The sequence below is a fragment of the Sinohyriopsis cumingii genome, chromosome 6, assembly GCF_028554795.1.
Source record: "Sinohyriopsis cumingii isolate HCF-2022 chromosome 6, ASM2855479v2, whole genome shotgun sequence".
NCBI classification, from domain to species: domain Eukaryota; kingdom Metazoa; phylum Mollusca; class Bivalvia; order Unionida; family Unionidae; genus Sinohyriopsis; species Sinohyriopsis cumingii.
The window spans coordinates 11,570,434-11,589,498 of NC_142966.1; the positions used below are offsets into that span (position 1 = coordinate 11,570,434).

The 19,065-nt window shown below is 33.2% G+C and overlaps 1 protein-coding gene across 1 annotated transcript in view; it reads right to left on the reverse strand.

Moving 5' to 3' along the window:
• The window catches only part of LOC149796371 (uncharacterized), a 122,754-nt gene that overhangs the window by 52,694 nt on the left and 50,995 nt on the right, over nucleotides 1-19,065 (reverse strand). The window contains exons 12-15 of the mRNA XM_089960232.1: nucleotides 7,995-8,116; nucleotides 5,085-5,174; nucleotides 2,155-2,310; nucleotides 1,182-1,218 (exon numbers count right to left, since the gene is read on the reverse strand). Coding sequence (XP_089816358.1) covers nucleotides 1,182-1,218; nucleotides 2,155-2,310; nucleotides 5,085-5,174; nucleotides 7,995-8,116 — 405 coding nt within the window. The remainder of the gene's footprint in view (nucleotides 1-1,181; nucleotides 1,219-2,154; nucleotides 2,311-5,084; nucleotides 5,175-7,994; nucleotides 8,117-19,065) is intronic.

The window sequence follows — 19,065 nt, forward strand, 5'->3', positions numbered from 1 at the left end:
CCTTAATGAAAATTCAAGTGTGAATATACTTACAATTCCTTAATGAAATTTCAAGTGTGAATATGCTTACAATTCCTTAATGAAACTTCAAGTGTGAATATGCTTACAATTCCTTAATGAAAATTCAAGTGTGAATATGCTTACAATTCCTTGATGAAATTCAAGCATGAATATGCTTATGATAGTGAGTTTACCTTTAATTAAATATAAATTTGGCCTTTCATTATTTTTAGATACTGATTTTCAAAGTTACCATTTTAGATACTGTTGTTCAAAGTTGCTATATTATTAAACCAAACAACAGTTAGGTGTCTATGGTGTGTACAGTTCATTAGGTCTTATAAGCTACCATTGCTGACAAGTTACGTGTCAGTTCTCAGGTTTGGCAGACAAGTGGGTTGAGTGGTTAGAGGATTTAATCGATATAATGATCCTAATTTTTTCTTAATGAAATTATTTACAGAGTGAAAACATTTTTGAAATGAGTATTTAAATTAGGTAATTGCTCACTAGTGTGATGCTAATAATTTTTCTGACCTGGTCAACAACAAACTTAACGTCAACTAGAGATGTCACAAGCTCATTGAAAGTGAATTGGGACAACTGTCAAATGTTTTGAAGGAACTAGAATGTTTGTGAAGCATTTGGTCCCTCAGACCAGAGAGAAATAATGGGAAAGTAAGAACAATATATCCACTCAAACTGAGATGTTTTTTGAAAGTCTATGATCCAAAGTTTTCTCTGCCAGTTGACCATAAATGTTTTGCAAATATTCCTTGCATTTATCTGCAGGTAAGAAATTTAGTTTTCATTTAAGAGAAAAAAGAAGTATTTAAGCTTGAGATATGTCCCGTTCCTTTTTCTGTTACTCTCATTCCTGTTTGAAATATTTTCAAATACCAGAGACATTTGAAAAAAAAAACAGATGATAAAGTAAATTTAAAAAATGGTCAGTAAATCAAAATTTACAGAATAAACAATTCCATACATTTTGCATTACCTATCTGCATTTCTGCAAATCTACCAAATAAATCTGCAAAGTGTAAATAATTCCATCAATGTGGCCAACCTGTCTCTGGTGTATGCTTATCCAATTCTAGAGACCTCTCTATACAAATCAAAAGGTAAGAAAAGTACAAAAATAAATTTGAAAAGTTCAACAAGTTTTTAATTGTACTTACCCCACTCCGTAAGTTTTCTTGCCAGCCAGTCATATATCTAAGAAGAATAAATAAATAAAATACAAGTTGCTGTACCTGTTCAGAAGAACATATACACACACAAAAATACATATGATCATACAAAAATACATTTGCACATACAAAAATTCATGTATACACATAAAAAGCACATATACATGCACAAAAGTACATATGCACATATAAAAATACATATGCACATACAAAAATACACATTTACAAACAAAAACACATATACATATGCAAAAGCACACATACATATACATACATATACACATATAAAAGCACATATACATGTACAAAAATACATATGCACATATAAAAAATATGTATGCACATACAAAAATACATATATAGAAAAAAAACACATACATACAAAGGAAAGTACATATACATATACAAAGCAAACACATATACATACATATACATAAACAAAACCATATACACAAACAAAAGCACATATATGCATATGAACAAATACAGATGTACATACAAGAAAAGTCCATAAACACATACAAAAGCCCATATGCACATACAAAAGCACATACACACATACAAAGCACATACACTCATATTAAATTACATATAATGAAAGAGATAGGCAGTGAAAGCTCAACATTGGCTTCTAATTATTAAAAAAACAGCAATCACAAAAAATATATTTTACCAAATAGTAAATGCTGAATTATCTTCATTTATTAGAGACGCCAAATAAATCAATATTGGGGCTTATTTCAAATCCTATTAAATCATGTGTTAAAGTCTTACAGGGACAGTAATCATAGAGTTTTAACACTATGTAAAAAGACCATACAATTCAACCTCTGCAAGCCATAGCATTTTACAATGGCTATGTAAGAAGACCACACAATTCAGCCCCTGGTAGCCATAGGGTTTTAAGACTGGTTATACAAGAAGATTATCCATGCAATGTGATGGTTAAATTTAAAAGTACCTTTCCAAGAATGAGGACAGAAACTGCATTGAATACAGAGGACACAATTGTGGTGATGAGAACACACTCTCCTGGAGGAACATTTGGGCAGTAATTCACACTGGCAATGACACGATACACAATTACTGCAAGAACGCTGATGAAAACCAGACAGACCTAATAAAAATAATAATAAAAATAATAATAATAACAATGTGAAAAAGGATAACAATCAAATACAATGTACAAAAGTAATACTTATTGTGATCAGCCAGGACTCCTGATCCAGAGTATGCAGCCATAGAACATCACATGATAAATTCTTGAGTTCTGATTGGCTTTCTGCATGGATCTATTGTAGAATAGTATACATTTCCACTTGACTAAAACATGTTACTCATGACTACAGGAATTATACCTGTTTCAGCTGGAATAACTGCCATGTGTTGGCATTACATAATCCATGTAAAACACTAAATTCGTTAAAAACTTTCTTTCTAGGAAAGTGTCAACCTACAGTGTTCTCTGGTGGCAAATTTAGTCTCACCCTTGGCTCTGGCAATACACCCCACAAAACAACACTTAAAAACAACATTTCCACGTGGGAAAAAGCAATAATAGAAAAGAGTGTTATTCATAAGGAATTATAGTGTTATAATATATCCAAGCATATTTTGAATGACTGATGTCCAGCTCACTAATGCATATGTGTATTAATATATCACGAATATACATGTTTCCTAGCTCACTAATGCATATGTGTGTTAATTTATCACCAATATATCAGTTTCCTAGCTCACTAATGCATATGTGTATTAATATATCAACAATATATATGACTGTTGTCTAGCTCACTAATGTATATGTCACCACTGTTGTCTAGCTCACTAATGCTATTGTGTGTAATGATATCATCATTGTGCCTCACTGTTGTCTAGCTCACTAATGCTATTGTGTGTTAATATATCACCATTGTATCTCACTGTTGTCAAGCTCACTAATGTAATTGTGTGTTAATATATCACCATTGTATCTCAATGTTGTCAAGCTCACTAATGTAATTGTGTGTTAATATATCACCATTGTGTCTCACTGTTGTCTAGCTCACCTGTATATGTGTGTTAATATATCACCAATGTTTCTGATTGTTGTCTAGCTCTCTAATGCATATGTGTATTAATATATCACCAATATATATGTTTCCTAGCTCACTAGTCCATCTGTGTGTTAATATATCAACAATGTATCAGACTTGTTACCATTGTTGATGCCGCTGAATACTCTACATACAAGTGTGTACATCCTTATGACCTTGTGGTTTTAAACTAAATAACATAAAAAGCAAAACCAAGAAGTTTAGTAAAATTCAATAAATAATTTATTTCCTTAGAATACAAAGTGAAAATTTTAAAAGGAATTGAATAGTATTATGAATTAAAATTCAGATAATCATAAAAGTTCTATCACAAATCCAAATGTATAAGTTGCTGCAAATGAATTCCAGTATTGAATGCATTCATGTGTTTGTAGTCTTGAATGTGCTAATGTGTCAACAGTCTTAATGTATCACAATGATATAATCCAGAATGGCCCTGAATGAATTCATAATAATCCCAAAATAATGATTAAGTCTAAAAGTCAATGAGCATTTTGTAATGGCAATGAATAATTGAAATAAATACTCTCAAATTATAACTGAACACAACTAAATGACTGATTGCACTAGATATATGCAAACATAGAAATGAATAATTCTGATGTTAACAACCCTATATACATCCCCAACTGACCTATGTCACAATAACCTTTTCTGAAGATAACTCCATAATCTTAATTGAAAATTACTCCAAACAGTAAACAAGGTTAGGTAGGTTTACTTAAATTGAGTGAAACAACCTGAAAAATAGAAGTTCCAAAGGGAATACCAATATCCTGAGCTCAAATCCAAGTAAACATGTTTACAAATATTATTTTATGGTTTAATCTATAATCATGGACAAAGGTTAGCTATGTAGTATGTTTTTCACAAAACAACCCGTACAATCTACAATCATGGACAAAAATTAAAAACACAATATAGATATACAAAACAACATATGCAGTAAAATGATCCAATTTTAGCATTACATGATTTTTGACACAAAAGACATCATCATGAAGAGCAGTGAAATAAAAGTGACACTGCAATCAATATTATCCAAGAGTAAAGGATGTGTTTTACTTACAGTAACCTCTGGTGAATCTGGAAGTATTTCATGCAGTAAAAAATAAGGTTATTTATCAACATATTCATAATTCTCATCCAATCACCCCAAAATTGCAGCATTTGTATGCATCTCAAACATGTTATACCCAATGAGATAAAATGCTACAGATTATGTGTGAAAATGCTGGAGGTTGAACAAAATTGCTGGAGAATTCCAAGACAAAAACACACTAACTAGTAATGGTCTCCTTCAGATAGTGTCAGTTTATATTGTTTATTATTCCCCCAAAAGGAAACAAAAAATTTGAATGCAGTACATCAGAAGTAAAGCACCCTCTGAGCCCATCAATTTTTATACTAGTCTAGTAGTTCAAATATTGTATGTAATGCTTTCTATGATCCCATTAATTTTTATACTCGAGTCTAGTAGTTCAAATATTGTATGTAAAGCACCCTCTCATCCCATAAATTTTTATACCAGAACCTAGTAGTTCAAATACTGTATGTAAAGCACTCTGTGATCCCATCAATTTTTATACTAGAGTCTACTAGTTCAAATACTGTATGTGTAACATTATTTGCTACAGTGTACAAAGTACTGGTAATCACATCTCCCATGCATGAGTATTTAAAATTGGTAAAAAGTGATGCAGATTGGCAAATGTTGAAGATTTAACATGAATGTCCTCCCCCAATCACCCCAGTTATAATGACCTTGGAATAGCATGTCTACCTTGTGACTTACCATAAGCAATAGGGTAGAGAAAGATACCATGAATTTACTCATCTGCCGACTAAATGGGTAGTACCAGCTTGGCTCCCCACTCACTGGGTCCTAAAATTAGGAACAAAATATTTTACAAGTAAAATAAAGACGAAGTCTCATGATTTTTCTTGCATTGCAATTTAAGTTATAATGCTAATATGAAAATCAATTATAACCAAGGCTATGATATGTGGAAGGTATTATGCCTCCATTATCATCATACAAATTAACTTGATTTCAATTTAAAGGTTATATTCGTGCCATCCTCTATAATGTCATAGCTTGGTACACATGAGAATTCAGTCTATCTTGAACAAATAGTAAGATTTTGGTAGGAATAAGCCTCATTATGATACTGTTCAATATTGCTAGAAAAGGGTACATCATTTTGAGTGAAGCCATTGCCATTAGGGTATATCATAATTAGTAAAGCCATCTGATATCATGAGTATATAATTGTTAGTATATTTAGGCACCTAATATCATGAGTACATAATTATTAGTATATTTAGGCATCTGATATCATGAGTACATAATTATGAGAAAGGCTATGTGATATCATGATTTCATGATTATGAGTAAAGTCATCTGATATCATGAGTTCATCATTATAAGTAAAGCCATCTGATATCATGAGTTCATCATTATTAGTATATTTAGGCATCTGATATCATGAGTACATAAATAACAGAAAAGCTATGTGATATCATAAGTTCATCATGAGTAAAGCCATCTGATATCATGAGTTCATCATTATTAGTATATTTAGGCATCTGATATCATAAGTACATAATTATCAGAAAAACTATGTGATATCATAATTTCATCATTATGAGTAAAGCCATCTGATATCATGAGTTCATTATTATGAGTAAAGGCATCTTATATCATGAGTACATCATTATGAGTATATTTAGGCAGCTGATGTCATTAGTAATTATTAAGTATATTTAAGCATCTGATATGAGTACATCATTATGAGTAACAGCATCTGATATCATGAGTACATTTTTATGAGTTAAGGCATCTCATATTAGGGATACATCATTATGAGTAATGGGATCTAATATTAGGTCTCAACACCATCTGCTACATGTATTGTGTGGTTATACTTTTTGTACAAAACATGCCATTGTTCAGCTTCTGTACATATTCACATCTTAACGCAAAAGTCTTGCGGGTCTTAGAAAGCCTGGAATGGCAACATTAAAATTCCTCTATTAGTAATTGAAGGCAAATAAGTTTTCCGACTGCTTGATAAAAACACCTCTTTTAGAAACAAACATGATCATCAAGAACCAGAGCTATTTTGCTTTCCACCTGTAAGGGCAGTGACTGTTTGCTTTTTGGACAATTACTGTGATGTGGCAGAGCACATTTTTTACTATTATACTTCTGATTTAGTTGTGATTGAGATGAGTTGTACAGGACTCAATGTACTTTGATGGAAAGGTTAATTGCCAGAACATTTGGTCACATATTACATTGTCACTGAAGTAGCAATTGTGCCTCAGACCCCCATACATTTGCTCACATGTATGCACCATCTCACCTAGCTGCCCTTGGGCTGGTTGGGGATGCTCTGGGCAAACCCAGCATGATGCCTATCTGCCATGCATTTTCATTCTAACCCAATCTGAATTGGTGGATTTGAACCCCACAGTGTAATGCCTTTGCAGCAATGGTTTGTATTCCTTGTCATTTTCTGGGCATTTCTTGTTGATGGCCAGAACTGCAAGCAACACAAATGGGTTTTATTCCCCATCGATCACCAAAATGGCAGGCAGCAACTATGATTTGTTGTCCTTGACAACGTCTGGCTGCTCCTACATGACTCACTCTTGAGCAAGGTTCTAATTAATTCTGTGTAAGTCAACAATGGTCCGAGTGGCTGCAAATCCCAGTACCCATGCTTCAATGTTTAGGCCCTCAAATTCCATGGTATACCATATTTCATGTAATGTTTTGTACATGAAAAAATTATTTATTTCAGCATGCAAAAAATAATTATTATTTTGGGGAGGATATCATATATGAAAAATATAGTACTGATGTTTACAATCATTGCAAAATATGTACAAAATAGTCAGTATTAAATTCACATGCTTCATTAATGTAACTAATCAAAATCCTTTGTTGAGAAAATTGGTTTACATTATACATACAGGAGAGAGTTGGTTTACATTATACATACAAGACAGAGTTGGTTTACATTATATATACAGGAGAGAGTTGGTTTACATTATATACACAGGAGAGAGTTGGTTTACATTATACATACAGGAGAGAGTTGGTTTACATTATACATATAGGAGAGAATTGGTTTACATTATACATACAGGAGAGAGTTGGTTTACATTATACATACAGGAGAGAGTTATTTTACATTATACATACAGGAGAGAGTTGGTTTACATTATACATACAGGAGAGAGTTATTTTACATTATACATACAGGAGAGAGTTATTTTACATTATACATACAGGAGAGAGTTGGTTTACATTATACATACAGGAGAGAGTTGGTTTACATTATACATACAGGAGAGAGTTGGTTTACATTATACATACAGGAGAGAGTTATTTTACATTATACATATAGGAGAGAGTTGGTTTACATTATACATACAGGAGAGAATTGGTTTACATTATACATACAGGAGAGAGTTGGTTTACATTATACATACAGGAGAGAGTTGGTTTACATTATACATACAGGAGAGAATTTGTTTACATTATACATACAGGAGAGAGTTATTTTACATTATACATTCAGGAGAGAGTTGTTTACATTATACATATAGGAGAGAGTTGGTTTACATTATACATACAGGAGAGAGTTGGTTTACATTATACATATAGGAGAGAATTGGTTTACATTATACATACAGGAATAGGTTTTGTTCCATAGAACTCAGGGCGATCTGGCTCTGTTTCCTCAAACTGTTCCACATCCCACTCATAAGCGAGACGGGCCTGATGACGTTTCCACACCTCCAAAAATATAGTACCTGTACCAAAAAATCAACAGGATTAAGATGAAAACAATTAGCAGTTTTAAAAAGATGCAATGGTTTGTTTTTGTCTTTTTCAGCGAAACCCCTACCTTTGGATGCTGGATGCATGGTGGATCCAGTATGTGTTAATTTCCATCCATATAAAGAATCACACTAACTATAGCTATTACCACTTGCCACTCTTTATCAATCACTACACATGAAAAATCACACTAACTATTACCACTTTCCACTCTTTATCAATCACTACACATGAAAAATCACACTAAATATTACCACTTGCCACTCTTTATCAATCACTACACATGAAAAATCACACGAACTATTACCACTTGCCACTCTTTATCAATCAGTACACATGAAAAATCACACTAACTATTACCACTTGCCACTCTTTATCAATCACTACACATGAAAAATCACACTAACTATTACCACTTGCCACTCTTTATCAATCACTACACATGAAAAATCACACTAAATATTACCACTTGCCACTCTTTATCAATCACTACACATGAAAAATCACACGAACTATTACCACTTGCCACTCTTTATCAATCACTACACATGAAAAATCACACTAACTATTACCACTTGCCACTCTTTATCAATCACTACACATGAAAAATCACACTAAATATTACCACTTGCCACTCTTTATCAATCACTACACATGAAAAATCACACGAACTATTACCACTTGCCACTCTTTATCAATCACTACACATGAAAAATCACACTAACTATTACCACTTGCCACTCTTTATCAATCACTACACATGAAAAATCACACTAACTATTACCACTTGCCACTCTTTATCAATCACTACACATGAAAAATCACACTAAATATTACCACTTGCCACTCTTTATCAATCACTACACATGAAAAATCACACGAACTATTACCACTTGCCACTCTTTATCAATCACTACACATGAAAAATCACACTAACTATTACCACTTGCCACTCTTTATCAATCACTACACATGAAAAATCACACTAACTATTACCACTTGCCACTCTTTATCAATCACTACACATGAAAAATCACACTAAATATTACCACTTGCCACTCTTTATCAATCACTACACATGAAAAATCACACGAACTATTACCACTTGCCACTCTTTATCAATCACTACACATGAAAAATCACACTAACTATTACCACTTGCCACTCTTTATCAATCACTACACATGAAAAATCACACTATTACCACTTGCCACTCTTTATCAATCACTACACATGAAAAATCACACTAACTATTACCACTTGCCACTCTTTATCAATCACTACACATGAAAAATCACACTAACTATTACCACTTGCCACTCTTTATCAATCACTACACATGAAAAATCACACGAACTATTACCACTTGCCACTCTTTATCAATCACTACACATGAAAAATCACACTAACTATTACCACTTGCCACTCTTTATCAATCACTACACATGAAAAATCACACTAAATATTACCACTTGCCACTCTTTATCAATCACTACACATGAGAAATCACACTAACTATTACCACTTGCCACTCTTTATCAATCACTACACATTGTTTTCTATCAACTATAGCATGGTAACATGGATAGTCAGATGTATCGACATAAGTAAAAAAATAAATCTGCAAAATATTTTACTTTTGGGCCATTAATTTGGAAATGAACCCCAAAGGAAATTAGAAATAGTGCAAATATAGGTGCATTTATGTATAATCTAACTAAATGGATGGCAAGTGAAACTGTCTGATTTGCAAATGCAATACATTATAACTATTTTGATTTTGTTGCATTACTATTTCTGTATTGTTTATGTACTCTTAAAGATTTCTTATTATTTATGTCCTGTATGTATTTAGCTTACTATTAATGTTTTGGGTATTATGGTGATTAGTATAAACTTGTGTATTATTTTGTTTTGTTTTGTTTTATGTCAGGAAAAAAATGAGAATTATATGAATGTTTCTATATTGTGCATGCTTTGTTGTTCTAGGGTTTAACGCCATTTTTCAGCACAAGATAGGCTATACATGGCGGCCAGTATAACTGGTGGAGGAAGAACCCTGGAAAACCCAGGGAAGAACCACCGACCCACGAGAAGCTACTGGCAGGCTTTCCCATGTACCCACGCTAGCCGAGCCTTGGACTCGAACCCACGCAGACATATTGTGTATGCAACTAAGTACTATATATGTAAACGTGCAAATAATAACCATAAGGCAAATCAGTTATATGCAACTGTTTTACCCTCTTTGATCCTCTTTGAATGAAGTAGTTATTATTATCATTATTATTATTATGACAGTGTGACCATGCTATAGCATGCTCCGTTATAACATGAATTCAGATATAACACAGTCATGGTGTGGCTCCCAAAATTTCAAATACATTGATTTTTCTCGTACATGAAGAACAAAATTCTTTCTTAAAAGTACCACAAATTTTTAAATTTTTTTTGTCATTTTGGGGAAAAGATTGCATATGAATAATACAAGATGATCATGGCATGTATTTTTCTCGTACATGAAAAAATAGTTTTTTCTTCTTAAAAGTACGAAAAATGACATGTAAAAAGTTTATTCAGGGATCGTTCAGGGCTCCATCAATGTATGTTGTGAGATATCCACTTTTTTTGTTCTTGACATTTCTGGTAGCGGACAACAACAGGACAAGGCATTATCTCATAATCTATCTTTTGTCAGATTTTTGGCCACTCACTAGTAATTAATATATTTACACAGGCTGACATCTGCATATGGATGGTATGGAAAATTCCTCTTCTTTTCCCTCAGAATTAAATCCTTCAGAACACTTGCATTTTCTGTAGTAATCCCTGTCATCAGACCAGACACCTGTGTCTCTATCATCCATTGACCTTTTTAAAAATTCTGATTCATGCGTGGAAGGCAGTATCACTCTACTACCACAATTGTAAAATAACACACAAAAAAACAAACAAGAACTTACTTGTTCATCTATTCAATAGGCAGGGAGGAACAGTAAATACAATCGACCAAATGATGGCCAATTCCTTTTTTAAAAATGTGCCAAGATAAAATAGTTTGCTGAAATTTCAAAGAAAATAGATTATGTCTGAAGCATCAATTGTTATGAAAACATACCAAACAATGGAGAAAAATCGGTCTCTATCATGCAATACAATTATTTGATGTTGCTGCCACAATTAAAAATGGGCATTTTTTTGGTTCTCCAAAGCTGTCTTTTAGTGGTGACTTCAATAACACATGCACCCTTCAGCAAAGAAACCAATTACAGTCTTCAATAAAAATAATGAACCTTTTCTCAAAGGAAGTACATATAAAACTTAAATTTTTCAATGTGACTGTGCAGTTAAAGTTTATTTTTTGCAGGAAAAATGTTTATGCTTAAGAACACTATCAATGGTGGCTTAAAACACAAACTAACTTTCACCGACTTGGGATGTACTGAAAAGTAAATGTGCTTCATCATTCGTTAGATGATTGTGCTATTTTTTTTCCCCACTGAATTCTGACCTATATGACCTGTGGCAATATTAATGAATATTTTAAATCTCTGTGTGTGCATTTTTTCAATGGAATTACTTGTATTGTGGATTCAATGTATGTGTTGAGATTTGCGGGCGAGTACATGGTGTTAATACTTAATTCATGCTATACATTAGACATGTATATATAAACAGTATACACATATATGTACCAATGCGTGGTTCTCTGAATAAAGTAAAATTTTATACAGGACTTCTCTGTTTTCACTAAAGGTGTATTTCTCATTTAATATGCATCAATTTAAGATGGTAACTGTGCCGATGAAGCACCTATTTTTGTGCCCGCATTTATTACCTAACACATCCCCTGCAAATTTTTTGGGGTACATGCATCATTTTCTTCAGCTACCTGACCTGGCTGCTTATAACACAGTTTGGTCTATAACACGGTCAGGTTCTATGGTACCCAACTACCATGTTATAGCAGGCTCACACTGTATTATTATTATTATTATTATTATTATGTGCTAGGCTGTAGCCCACTTCGCTCTAGTGTTACATTGCTACATATATCAGGCTGGCACAAAAACCAAGCAAATAACGTTTCACCAAATTGGCCATTAAAACCTACAAGAGCTCAAGCATGATTCCTAGAGGAAAGGTTATTCAAAACATGTATGCAAACTGACTAGGTTCAGGACAGTTGCATCCTCAGAGCAGTGCTGTAAACAATGTGACCTTGGCATAATGGACACCTCATAATAATATCATTTGGAATCCATGAGTAATTTATCTGGACACTAAAAGATAATTACTTCTCTCTCCATCTAGATAATTTGTGTACTAATGAAAATAAAAAAATTTCCTGAATATTGTCTGGAAACCAATTTTTTTTCTAGTAAAATATGTTTCTTTGATAATACTTACCCAGCCATAATACTTTAGAAGAACTGAAAGCTAAACGTTATCCGCCCACCTACATGGCAGTTAGATAGATTGATTCATTGGTACCGGGACTGGTGCCAAATCCCGTGAAATCATCAGCTATGACTGGAGTGGAAGACATGCTATCTATATGGATATAACTGCAAGGAGACTGAGAAGGTGTATATGTATTATGATTTGGTAGGTATTATCGAAGACATATTGTACAAGAAAAAAATTGTTCTTCTTCAAATACGTTACCCAATCATAAAACCTTGGGAAAACAGGTAAGAGGTGGAGGGAGATATAGTCCCTCACCCTGGAGAGGCAAATCTTACCCTGGAGAGACAATCTCCAGTCTGCTAAGGTGTGTGAGGCAGTTTCTAAGTAACTTGCAACTGGAAACTAGATGCCACAAGTCAGGGAGTGGCTTTGAAAAGGAACTATATTTCCTCCTGCTTATTCAGCTGAATCATGAAGCCAAATCTTTTTGAAGCTGTCGAATGACCTGTAAAGGTAACCATTTGCACCACTGGTAATGGTTCCTTCAGATCGATTTGATTATTTCAGAATGAAAGATCTCTCAAGAAACTAGAGAAGTATAACTTAGATCTCCATCCCATGGTATAACTTAGTTCTCCATCCCATGGTATAACTTAGATCTCTATCCCATGGTATAACCTAGATCTCCATCCCAAGGTATAACTTAGATCTCCACGGTATAGAAAATTACAGTTAAAGAACAGTTTTGCTCATATGCAATGTTTGTGGTGATTGTCCTAGCTTCATAAGCTAATATGCAAAGCAAATTCATTCGTGTGGGTATAGTGTCATTTGTGGAAAAGATGTCTGACTTTATTCAGGATGAAAGTGCCTATGTTGTCCTTTTCCTGTTTTGAGGGCATAATGAGGCATGATCTACCTTGATGAAAAGGCTGTCTTCCTGAATACCATTTCGGAGCTAGCACTGGGTCCTGTAGATGGCCTTGAGGTGAAGTGTTCAGAAATAAACAGGAATTATTACCAATATATGACTACCAATGAATGGTAGCATGTTCTTGACAATCAATGCGGGAGACTTCCTGAGTGATACTGAACCATCTTGTTGGAACTGCATGTAATTAAGTCCACAATAGAAAATGTATTCACTGATTTTGCCAGCTGAATGCCAAAGCAGTAAGGAGGCAGGACTTGTATAAAACAAGAACTAATTAAGCACTTGAGAGCAGTTCAAATAGTGTCATTCAAGAGAGGGAGGGTCTCATGGAATGCTGATATAAACCATCAACCTCCCCAACATTTTTCCAAAAAGGCTAGTTTTTGATGGTTGTAAATTCATTAGAACAGCTTCTCAGTGGTATGTGCTCTAGGGATATCCCTGTGATGCTATCTTGGACAAGTGATGGATGGATTGTATTTGTAGTGGCTTGTTGCTAATTCCATCACCATGATCATTAAAGAGCTGATTAGAAGATGAAGGTTGCAAGCATAGCTTGGCCACAAATTTCTTTAAGAAAGGTGGAGATGGAGAATATTGCATCTCATTCCACCTGTTGTAAGTTCATAGCCTCTGTTACAGCCATGGCCATAGTATAATGGGCCTCTACGTTACAAAGTGGGCCATTCTATAAACATGTCTGACACATTTCTGATGAGATTCGGGGTGGGAGAAGGTTATGTTACACTGACTGAAGATCACCATAGACATTAGATGAAAACACCAATCCTATGGTCATGATTCATGTATCCAGATGGAAAACACAAAGTATTTGCAAACAAAAATGTTCATAAATGCTTGTAGCTTGCAACTGACAATTTATAAGTATTCACAAAATGTCAGTAATTTGTCAGATTGTGGAAGCAATTTAAAAAAGATTCTTTTGTAAACAATGATTACCTAATGCCAGCCCATCAGGTGATGTAGAGGAAAGAGGAGAACAGAACTCTGATGGGGGTGGATAGAAATCTTCTCAAGTCCACGACTGTAAAGAGAAGTTCTACTCATCATGGAAAGATATTATTAAGGAGTGAATCTGAGGGCCAGTTTTCATTGTTTTTCATTGAGGTAGTGAATCTGAGGGCCAGTTTTCATTGTTTTTCATTGAAGTAGTGAATCTGAGGTCAAGTGTTCCTTGTTTTTCATTGAGGTAGTGAATCTGAGGCCCAGCGTTCCTTGTTTTTCATTGAGGTAGTGAATCTTAGGGCCAGTTTTCATTGTTTTTGATTAAAGTAGTGAATCAAATCTGAGGGCCAGTTTTCCTTGTTTTTCATTGAGGTAGTAAATCTGAGGGCCAGTTTTCCTTGTTTTTCATTAAGGTAGTGAATCTGAGGGCCAGTTTTCCTTGTTTTTCATTGAGGTAGTGAATCTGAGGGCCATTTTTTCTTGTTTTTCATTGAGGTGGTGAATCTGAGGGCCAGTTTTCCTTGGTTTTCATTGAGGTAGTTAATCTGAGGGTTAGTTTTCCTTATTTTTCATTGATGTAGTGACTGTGAGGAACAGTTTTTCTTGTTTTTCATTGAGGTAGTGAATCTGAGGGCCACTTTTCCTTGTTTTTGATTGAGGTAGTAAACCTGAGGGCCAGTTTTCCTTGTTTTTCATTGAGGTAGTGAATCTGAGGGCCAGTTTTCCTTGTTTTTCATTGAGGTAGTTAATCTGAGGAACAGTTTCCCTCGTTTTTTATTGAGGTAGTGAATCTGAGGGCCAGTTTCCCTTGTTTTTCATTGAGGTAGTGAATCTGAGGGCCAGTTTTCCTTGTTTTTTATTGAGGTGGTGAATCTGAGGGCCAGTTTTCCTTGTTTTTCATTGAGGTGGTGAATCTGAGGGCAGTTTTCCTTGTTTTTCATTGAGGTAGTGAATCTGAGGGCCAGTTTTCCTTTGATTTTCAATGAGGCAGTGAAGCTGATATCTCTTGTACTACCTGCTAGGTAGTCAGAAAAGAATGTGAGGATCGTCGCTCACTACACTTGCAGAACTTACAAGACAGATCCCATTACTGGGTAGAGTAGAGGCTCCCTTTGGCAGGCAGAGGCTCGAGGACAAGTTAAGAGACAACTCTTGAAAACTGAGGCACCAAGACGGACATTATATGCCTTAGGTGTCTTGAGGTACTATGCAGGTAACATTGATCCAAGATGGTGCCTATGTAAGCATGCCATAGATGATATTTAGACCACCATAAAACAAGTCACAGCAGACTTCACTTTGGGGCTTATAATAATATGAAGAGAATATCTTAGCAATCATCAAGATATTAGAGACATAAAACAGGATTTTATATCACTATATCAGATTCTAGTTTACACAGAAAGAAAACAGGATTTTATATCACTTTATCAGAATCTAGTTTATATAGAAAGAAAACAGGATTTCATATCACTCTATCAGATTCTAGTTTACATAGAAAGAAAACAGGACTTCATATCACTGTATCAGATTCTAGTTTACACAGAAAGAAAACAGGATTTTATATCACTGTATCAGATTCTAGTTTACACAGAAAGAAAACAGGATTTTATTCACTGTATCAGATTCTAGTTTACATAGAAAGAAAACAGGATTTCATATCACTGAATCAGATTCTAGTTTACACAGAATGAAAACAGGATTTCATATCACTGTATCAGATTCTAATTCACATAGAAAGAAAACAGGATTTCATATCACTGTATCAGATTCAAGTTTACACAGAATGAAAACAGGATTTCATATCACTGTATCAGATTCTAGTTTACATAGAATGAAAACAGGATTTCATATCACTGCATCAGATTCTAGTTTACACAGAAAGAAAACAGGATTTTATTCACTGTATCAGATTCTAGTTTACATAGAAAGAAAACAGGATTTCATATCACTAAATCAGATTCTAGTTTACACAGAATGAAAACAGGATTTCATATCACTTTATCAGAATCTAGTTTATATAGAAAGAAAACAGGATTTTATATCACTGTATCAGATTCTAGTTAACATAGAAAGAAAACAGGATTTCATATCACTGAATCAGATTCTAGTTTACACAGAATGAAAACAGGATTTCATATCACTGTATCAGATTCTAATTCACATAGAAAGAAAACAGGATTTCATATCACTGTATCAGATTCAAGTTTACACAGAATGAAAACAGGATTTCATATCACTGTATCAGATTCTAGTTTACATAGAATGAAAACAGGATTTCATATCACTGCATCAGATTCTAGTTTACACAGAAAGAAAACAAGGTTCCATATCACTTTATCAGATTCTAGTTTACACAGAAGGAAAACAGGATTTCATATCACTGTATCAGATTCTAGTTAACATAGAAAGAAAACAGGATTTCATATCACTGTATCAGATTCTAGTTTAGATCTAAAGAAAACAGGATTTTATATCACTGCATCAGATTCTAGTTTAGATCTAAAGAAAACAGGATTTTATATCACTGTATCAGAATCTAGTTTACAGAATGAAAACAGGATTTTATATCACTTTATCAGATTCTAGTTAACACAGAAAGAAAATAGGATTTTATTCACTCTATCACATTCTAGTTAACATAGAAAAAAGACAGGATTTTATATCACTGTATCAGAATCTAGTTTACATAGAATGAAAACAGGAGTTAATATCACTATATCAGATTCTAGTTTACCCAGAAAGAAAACAGGATTTTATATCACTGTATCCGATTCTAGTTTAGATCTAAGAAAACAGGATTTTATTCACTCTTTCAGATTCTAGTTTATATAGAAAGAAAACAGGATTTCATATCACTGTATCAGATTCTAGTTTACATAAAAAGAAAACAGGATTTCATATCACTGTATCAGATTCTAGTTAACATAGAAAGAAAACAGGATTTCATATCACTTTATAAGATTCTAGTTTACATAGAAAGAAAACAGGATTGCATATCACCATATCAGATTCTAGTTTACATAGAATGAAAACAAGATTTCATATCACTGTATCAATTTCTAGTTTACATAGAATGAAAACAGGATTTCATATCACTAAATCAGATTCTAGTTAACATAGAAAGAAAACAGGATTTCATATCACTAAATCAGATTCTAGTTTACACAGAATGAAAACAGGATTTCATATCACTAAATAAGATTCTAGTTAACATAGAAAGAAAACAGGATTTCATATCACTAAATCAGATTCTAGTTTACACAGAATGAAAACAGGATTTCATATCACTGCATCATATTCAAGTTTACATAGAAAGAAAACAGGATTTCATATTACTGTATCAGATTCTAGTTTACATAGAATGAAAACAGGATTTCATATCACTTTATCAGATTCTAGTTTACACAGAAAGAAAACAGGATTTCATATCACTTTATCAGATTCTAGTTTAGATCTAAAGAAAACAGGATTTTATATCGCTGTATCAGATTCTAGTTTACAGAATGAAAACAGCATTTCATATCACTGTATCATATTCTAGTTTACATAGAATGAAAACAGGATTTCATATCACTGTATCAAATTCTAGTTTACACAGAAAAAAAACAGGATTTCATATCACTTTATCAGATTCTAGTTTAGATCTAAAGAAAACAGGAATTTATATAACTTTATCAGATTCTAGATTACATAGAAAGAAAACAGGATTTTATAACAATTCATCAGATTCTAGTTTACATAGAAAGAAAACAGGATTTTATATCACTTTATCAGATTCCAGTTTACACAGAAAGAAAATAGGATTTTATATCACTTTATCAGATTCTAGTTTATACAGAAAGAGAACAGGATTTAATATCACTCTAATTCTGTTTACACAGAAAGAAAACAGGATTTTATATCACTTTATCAGATTCTAGTTTACATAGAAAGAAAACAGGATTTTATATCACTTTATCAGATTCCAGTTTACACAGAAAGAAAACAGGATTTTATATCACTTTATCAGATTCTAGTTTACATAGAAAGAAAACAGGATTTAATATCACTCTGATTCTGTTTATACAGAAAGAAAACAGGATTTTATATCACTGTATCAGATTCTAGTTTAGATCTAAAGAAAACAGGATTTAATATCACTGCATCAGATTCTAGTTTAGATCTAAAGAAAACAGGATTTTATATCACTGTATCAGAATCTAGTCTACAGAATGAAAACAGGATTTTGTATCACTTTATCAGATTCTAGTTAACATAGAAAGAAAACAGGATTTTATTTACTCTATCACATTCTAGTTAACATAGAAAAAAAACAGGATTTTATATCACTGTATCAGAATCTAGTTTACATAGAATGAAAACAGGAGTTAATATCACTATATCAGATTCTAGTTTACCCAGAAAGAAAACAGGATTTTATAACACTGTATCAGATTCTAGTTTAGATCTAAAGAAAACAGGATTTTATTCACTCTTTCAGATTCTAGTTTATATAGAAAGAAAACTGGATTTCATATCACTGTATCAGATTCTAGTTAACATAGAAAGAAAACAGGATTTCATATCACTTTATAAGATTCTAGTTTACATAGAAAGAAAACAGGATTG